At 47.9% G+C, this 7,020-nt stretch overlaps 2 protein-coding genes across 2 annotated transcripts in view; one reads left to right on the top strand and one right to left on the bottom strand.

The window, feature by feature from the left end:
* Positions 1-407, bottom strand: part of TCTE3 (t-complex-associated-testis-expressed 3) — a 39,948-nt gene extending 39,541 nt beyond the window's left edge. The window contains exon 1 of the mRNA XM_012659305.1: positions 399-407. Within this exon, the coding sequence (XP_012514759.1) occupies positions 399-407 (9 nt within the window). The remainder of the gene's footprint in view (positions 1-398) is intronic.
* Positions 408-985: 578 nt separating this feature from the next.
* ERMARD (ER membrane-associated RNA degradation) overlaps positions 986-7,020 on the top strand; it is a 31,886-nt gene continuing 25,851 nt past the window's right edge. The window contains exons 1-5 of the mRNA XM_012659304.1: positions 986-1,084; positions 1,536-1,672; positions 2,547-2,661; positions 3,414-3,516; positions 6,934-6,963. Coding sequence (XP_012514758.1) covers positions 987-1,084; positions 1,536-1,672; positions 2,547-2,661; positions 3,414-3,516; positions 6,934-6,963 — 483 coding nt within the window. The 5' untranslated portion in view covers position 986. The remainder of the gene's footprint in view (positions 1,085-1,535; positions 1,673-2,546; positions 2,662-3,413; positions 3,517-6,933; positions 6,964-7,020) is intronic.

Below are 7,020 nucleotides of genomic sequence, written 5' to 3'. Positions count from 1 at the left end.
AGGTGATCGTACTTGGTCACTGGCGTGTATCTTTCTGATTGCCCAGCTGGTGTGAGCAAAGAGGCTTAAAAAATTGATGGGGCAGCGAAAAGACTTCCTGAAGCCTCACTGACGAACTAGTGGGTAAACATCCTTGCGTGGAGTTGAATCCCGCTTTGCTGTTTCCGCCCTCTTGGCCGTGGTCTCCCCGCTGAGGGAGTTTCAGAGTGCATCTGTTTTCCCTCTCGGTAGCAGTCGTTCACGTGCGTGAAGACAGCTTGCATTTCTTTCCTGAGTCTTCTGGAGGCTTAGCTGTTCTCTCCTGTGACATGGTTTTAAGTTGTCTTATTCTCTGAGCATCTTCTGTTTTTTCTGAATCTCCTCTAAAGCGCGGTACTCCAAACAGCAGCAGTTAGTACGCTCGGCATGGTGGCTGCGGTCCCGTAGGGCGGACCCCGTGTGGGTTTGTTCTTCACTTTGCAGGTAGAGAGATGGAAGCAGGTGAGAGGAGCTTCCAGTGGGACGGCCAGGAGGTGGGGCCGTGGCCCTGCTGCCTCTGTTTTACCACAGCACACACTGCCGGATACTGAGTTTCTGTTCATCATGTTTTATTTTGCTTAGATGTTAGGCATGTTCAGTGCACAGTGTTAAAGCTATGCAGCCTGGGGCAGAGTTGACCCCTCTTTACTAATTTTGTAACCTTCGAAACCTTGGTTCCACCTTCCCATGCTGCATGTTCCTCATCTGCTTACTGGGATAACAGTAGTACCTTCCTCATAGGTGGTGCTGAGGATGAGTGAGTTGATGAACACACAAAAATGCATCTGGCATGTATTAAGTGCTCAATAAATGTTGGTTTTATTATTATTATTACTGCTATATACCAGCCCAAATTGTTGGCTCTGTTATTTCTAAAGATGAAAACAAACATCTTGGTATTAATGGGTTTATTCAGTAATTCCATAATTACTTAACTATTTAATGATCTTCTGTCCTCACCGGATTAGATGAACGTACTAAAAGTCTTCCTTGGCTCTCCACGTGGTCTCAACCTGCGCAACATCTTATGGCACGGGTTCGCGTCTCCGGGGGAAATTGCTCCAAAGTAAGTTGGCAGCAAAGTGATGTTCCTCCTCTTTGCATCTGCTAAGAGTTTGTTTTATCTTGAATTTCATGGGAAGGAAAGATGGGTTTTGTGAAAGATGAGTTTTGAGACAGAATTTTGAAGGTAAAATGGAATCTTACCAGCTCAGTAACCAGGGTGGTGACAGGATTATGGTTCCAGTGATCTAAACCCAGGTGCCGGGGCTGCCCCAGAAGGAAGTGAGGCCAGACACTGTGGGAGGGGAGACGCTGAGGCTTCGGCTCAGGAGTTTCAGAGATGATGTCGTTCCTCCCGGCCATTCACTGCGCAGCTTAATCCCTGCATCCAGGCAGAGTTCTGTGCCATTGAATGGTGCTTTGCTTTTAATTTTAAACTTTTTGTTGTGAAAGTGAAGCTTTTTACGTGTATGGTGGAGTTGATTTTCTGACAGATCTGTGGTGGTTTCCCCTAGATACTGTGCAATGATGGTGTTGCTGACAGCGGGATTGGGCCAATTACTGCAGAGTTACCTTCAGCAAACTCACTTGACGTTGGCACACCGGTCTTTCGTGACTTTGACAAACTTAGAAGATTTGATCGTTTTTCCTGGCAAGTACTACATTTCCCGTTTTCCCCCTTAATATCTCTTTGCAAAGATATTTGTAAAGTTAGTAAATAGCAGTTAGACTCAGACTCTTGAGGTGAAATAAAGCAGTTATTCTCCTGTGTCGAGATGGCTTTTGAAGTTGCTGGAAGGATCTCCCACTTTGCTGTGTGGAACTCTACCTCTTCCCGCCGTGCCCCCAGGGCTGACGTGGGAGTCACAGCCGTGTGAATCCATGTTGGTTAGAGCTGGTTTATTCCTCAGGCGTGTTACATTTAAAAACGGTTTAGGGATGTTTCAAAACAGAAGATCATTAAACAGTTAAGTAATTACGGAATTACTGAATAATTTCCTTCTCCTTCCACCTCTTGTTCCTTTGTACTCCCAGTCATTGTGCCAAAAGTGCCTGTGGTGTGAAGCAGTGGTCCCCAACCCTTTTGGCACCAGGGACCAGTTTCACGGAAGACAGTTTTTCCATGGACGGAGGGGGGGCGGATCTCTGCAGCCTGGTGCCCAACAGGCCGTGGACCGGTTGGTCTGTGGCCGGGGGTTGGGGCTGCGGGTGTGAAGGGTCTTCTGTGCCTCCTGAGAGTACATTTTACTTTTCGTGATCAGTGTGCTCAACTGGTCAGCCCCCAACTCCCTGTAGAGTTGTTTTTACCCAAATCGCTAAAGACGGGCAGTTTTCCAGGTCCCGCATTTTCCCAGGTGCCTGCGGTCAGCGGTGCCTCTGGCTCTGGGTCAGGGCGATCATACCCTTTGGTGGGAGCCCTGCTGCAGGGTGTGGCCCACCCACCTGAAGCGGTTGGCTCATTGGCAGCACTCGCCAGGCATGCTCCTGTCCTGTGTGTGGTGTTGAAACTATTTGCTATTTTGCAGATGTTACTCACGAGATGCTTTCAGTATTAGAAGAAGTGATGGTGAAGTCTACTTTTATATTAGAAATCATGTTGCCCTACTGGGAAACTGCACTGACCAAGTTCAAGGCGCACAGGTAACGGCAGGGTGCGTCGCAGAGCGGTTTCTGATCGTGGGAGCCAGTCCTCGACGCCCGTACCTCCCATGCTTTGCCGTGGGGTAGAAGGAAAGGAAGCTGGGCTGACTTCATGGGCCTGAGCGTAAAATACCTTCATGTAATTACTTAGGAGATAGCTGGTAATTGTGTTTTAAACTTTGTGACTTTGTGTGTCATCCTTTTGGTACAGTGGATATAATTATTTTTCAAAATTCACTTTTTAATAGGTTTTTAAGTTCTTACTGTGAGTGAAGTAGTGTTAGGGAATCATGACACTGAGACAAGTAAGCTCTGTCCCTGTTTCCGGCTGCTCACTCTAGAGCAAATGTGCATGGTGGTGTCAGAGGTCGGATGAGTCACCTTGACACCGTACAGGTGACATTACCCTGATACTGTTTTAAGCCTTGAAAACCCACTAACATTCTGGTATTTGAGTTTTCTTAAGAAGTGATGAAATGAGTCTGGAAAATCTTTGATGACATTTTACTCTACTGAAGCTACCAAAAATGGTTCATCAAACATTAAAACACTGGAAAACGGTTTTAAGATCACTGGTTAATGAAACTTTGATTGTTTTTGTTTCTCATATGAGCGAGTAAGAGTAGTGCCACTTCTCCTTGCCATTCATACCATGTTGGTCGTATGCGGACTACAGTGGAGTTACTGTGATGTTGGTGCCAATATTTATTTTCAAAACATGGAGTTTTGCTTATTTCCCTCCAATCTCGTAGGTTTGCCGACTGTGCCATATTGTTACTGACACAGCTGGAGACTGGACTTAGGAAAGTTTTTGCCACAGTTAACAAATGTCCAAAGAGGCTCCTGATTGCTGAGGTACACGTGCTTTTGCTATTGATTGTGACTGTTGTTGCTTATTGACACTTTTCTGTGACAAATTGAATGTTTTAAAAGAAAGTTTTTTTATTTGCTGTTGAAATGAACTTTTTAGCTAGGAGCGGTCTTTGGAAGCCTTCACTATCATTTTTTGTGGCTTCCTATTATAATGATTGTAGGATTTGTATTTGTTATCTATACTTGTTTTTGATAGTTCTGTAGTATTTCCGAGTAGCCTTTTAAACTCAGCGACGCCATGACAGTGTCAGGCACTTGCTGCTTCTCTCCAGCCACGCTGACGAGGCGTCGTTCTGACGGCATGTGACGGTTGTGCAGACCACGGGGAGTGCCACGGTGCGCGCCACTCCTGGGGCAGTGTGATGAGAAAGACCGAGGCAGACCTGGCTTGAACTGACCTTGGGGAAGTAACCAAAACCCACTGAGCTTAGAGATGGGACGTGGTGCCTTTCTAGGAAGCTGTGGGGTTTATAGGTGCTTTAGTGCGGTGCCTGCCACATGGTAGATCATGGAGCTGTTGTCGTCACGCACACACGCTCTGCTGTTCGGGGCTCCCACGTGAGCCCTGGTTGCCCTGTCTGAGGCGAGTGTCTCCTCCAGTTTCCAACCTACCTCCCCGGGCTCCTAGGATCTCTCATTTCTGCCCCTGTGTAATAGCCCTGATTCAATTCTGCTGCTAGTGACTGGGGTCTCAAAACAAAATGACGGCAAGGACTTAAATAGGATGGAAATGTGTTTCTGCCTCTCACACGCAGGAGATGGCAGCCCCCGTCTCGGCACTGGCCGTCCCCGTCTGTGTCTTCGTGCAGGGGCGTGGGCACGCCTGCCTCAGCAGAGGACTCTTGCCCATGGCTCCCGCGGGCCGTGCCAGGGTCCCGTCTGCATCCCGCCAGCAGGGGAAGGAGGGAAGAAGGGCGTGCCCCTCTTTAAGGACACTGCCCAGAGGTGGCAGGCGCCGCTTCCTCTCAGCCCAAGCTTGGTCGCGCCCGTCTGGAGGCCTGCAGATGTTTCTGGGAGTCGGTGCCCAGCTCCCTGCGGGAGCTCTGTTGGTAGAGGAAGGGGAGGGCGTCGAGGGACAGACGGCAGCATCTGCCACCCCTGGGACTCTCAGCCTTCTCTTTTTGCTCCGTTACGGAAGCGTTTCTCAGAACTCGGTGTTCAGCCCTGTCCTCCCTCTCTGTTCTGTCCGGGCGATCTCACGCAATCCCATGCCTTCAGTTCTCACCTCTGTGGGAACAACAGTTAGAGACTATTAATATTTGAGCCCCATGACGACGAAAACCAGCGTGTCACAAGAGTTTGACACAGCCAAGCGGTGCTGAGAGCGCGGGGTCCCCACGGCGTTGCCTCTCACCGACGTTTCTTTGGTCCCCAGAGTTAGGTTTACATCTCTTCGCTGAAGATCACATGTGTTTTCCTCCGCATCTCAGATTTCACAAAGGCATATTTTTTCTCCCTCACGCTCGCTCTCTGAGATTCCCGTTCTGTGGTCTTCATCCTGGTAGTCTCTCCGGCACCAAACTCGAGCAGCGCTTTGCTTCCTCACCCCTCATCCTCCTCGCACACTCCGTGTCCCCGCAGTCATGCCTATCAGAGGGTGCTTCCTCCTGGTCCGCCTGCTGCGCCAGGCGCTCTCCCCGCTGGTCTCCACGGCTCTCCTCCTCCTCTGATCCGTCCTCGTGCTGCCACCAGTTACTTTCTCAGCCAACATTCCTGTGTCATTTGTGGTCTGCACTTGCTCGAGCACCTGTGACGACATCCCTGTGCCTCCAAGTAAAGCTCTCGCTGTGCCGGCACACAGGGACCTTGCTGTGCTGGCCCATCCTCCCCTTCTGTCCCATTGCCCCCGCCACCACTCCAGCAGCCTAAGGTAGGCTCCTCCGCACCAGCTCCAAACGTCCCTGTCCCCAGGCTCCCCACAGGGGCATCCCGGGGCCTGGCCCGCTCGCTGTGGCGGCTGCTTCTCTCTGCAGTCCGCCTTTGCTTGCTCTCCGAGGCAGTCGGTTTGCCTTCCTTGTGTGCGTTTCTGTTGAGGTCTCCCCCGGTTCTTGAGAGCTGCCCCCGGCGCCCACGCTCGGTGCCTTAGATGTAGGCTTTGCTCAGCTCGCAGCCGTGCAGCGCAGTCTGGCAGAGGGAACTGGGGCTGCTCCTCAGAGCTCACTCCATGGCGCTTGGGGCTGCGCGCTGGCAGTGCTCAGCCACACAGCGCCACGCGGTGCAGGTAAACTTCATGATTTACTTGTCATCTGACTGCACAAATAACACAGAAGTTTCCACTGAGCACATAATTTATCAAAGAATATCTTAAGTTTTAGCTCAGGCTTTCATCCAGAATAAGCAGGATCAGTGTGTAAGGTAACACGCGTGTGAGGATGTTTTGTATATTACCAAATGCTACGCAAATGTTCGTGTTATTTACTGAACACTTTTTATGGCATAAAGTCTCTTGAAGATAATGGAAAATATGAATATGAGTAAGATTTTCTGACCTTTAACAAACATATATTAGGGGCGAGAAGACATTTATGCTAATTGTATTAGCACATGTAGTTTATGGAGATAAATGAAAATTTCAGCTTTTTAGAAAAGTAGGCATATGTGGCTGGCAACTTGATATTTAGAACAGAGCTCAGGAAGAATTTCAGGGCTGGCGATACAGGTTTGAGAGCTACAGATACAGATTTTAGAGGCATCTGCATAGTAATAAATGTTGAAGAACGTTGGTAATATTGAAAAACGGTTATAAGCATTAATAAATAAGAAAACATTTCTTGAGAGCTAGTTTACACAAAATGCTGATTTCATCGTATGTGTAGAATCTCACTGAATCCCTCCAGAAGCCTTTTGAGGTAGGCATTGTTCACATCCCGTTTTACAGGGAAACTGAGTCCATGGAGTTGCGAAAGTTGCCCAGGGTTTCACGTCTAGAAAATGTTGAAGTTGGCGTCAGAGCTCTGAGGCAGCCCGTGTCTGCAGACTGTGCTGATTATGCCAAGAAGCATATCAATAAAGTCTAAAAAAACCAAAAGCTATCTGTTGGAGAAACTGTGAAATCGTACTCACTCATGCACAAATAGCCGTCATCAGTAGAAATATTCTATTTTGTGAGTAGCGATTTGTAAAGTCTGGAGTCTCAAATTTTAGAAATAACTGGGCGAAAGGACTTGTAAGGGCAGTGCTTAACCTCAGTTGTTGGGTTCACTGTATTTTCTTTTATTAACATAATGTGTTTGTTGTGTCAACAACATTCTTCCCAAAGTGTTGCTAGGCAAATGTTTATTTTTACAAGAAGGTTTCAGATTTGTGGCTGTGTACCATAATTTTTTCCTACTTTGAATAATGTTACTCTATTTGTATTTTGTTTTAATTGTTTCTTTTTGTTTCTTTCCTTTTCTGAAGTCAACAGCTCTTTATACCACCTTTGATGAAGTAAGTAATTAAACTTGTAACCTGAAACAAGCAAAACATTGTCTTCTTTCGGAATAC

The sequence above is a fragment of the Propithecus coquereli genome, unplaced genomic scaffold (assembly GCF_000956105.1).
Source record: "Propithecus coquereli isolate 6110/MARCELLA unplaced genomic scaffold, Pcoq_1.0 Scaffold602, whole genome shotgun sequence".
NCBI lineage: Eukaryota > Metazoa > Chordata > Mammalia > Primates > Indriidae > Propithecus > Propithecus coquereli.
The sequence above is the reverse complement of the archived record's forward strand: the minus strand, read 5'-3'. Positions and strand labels throughout refer to the sequence as shown.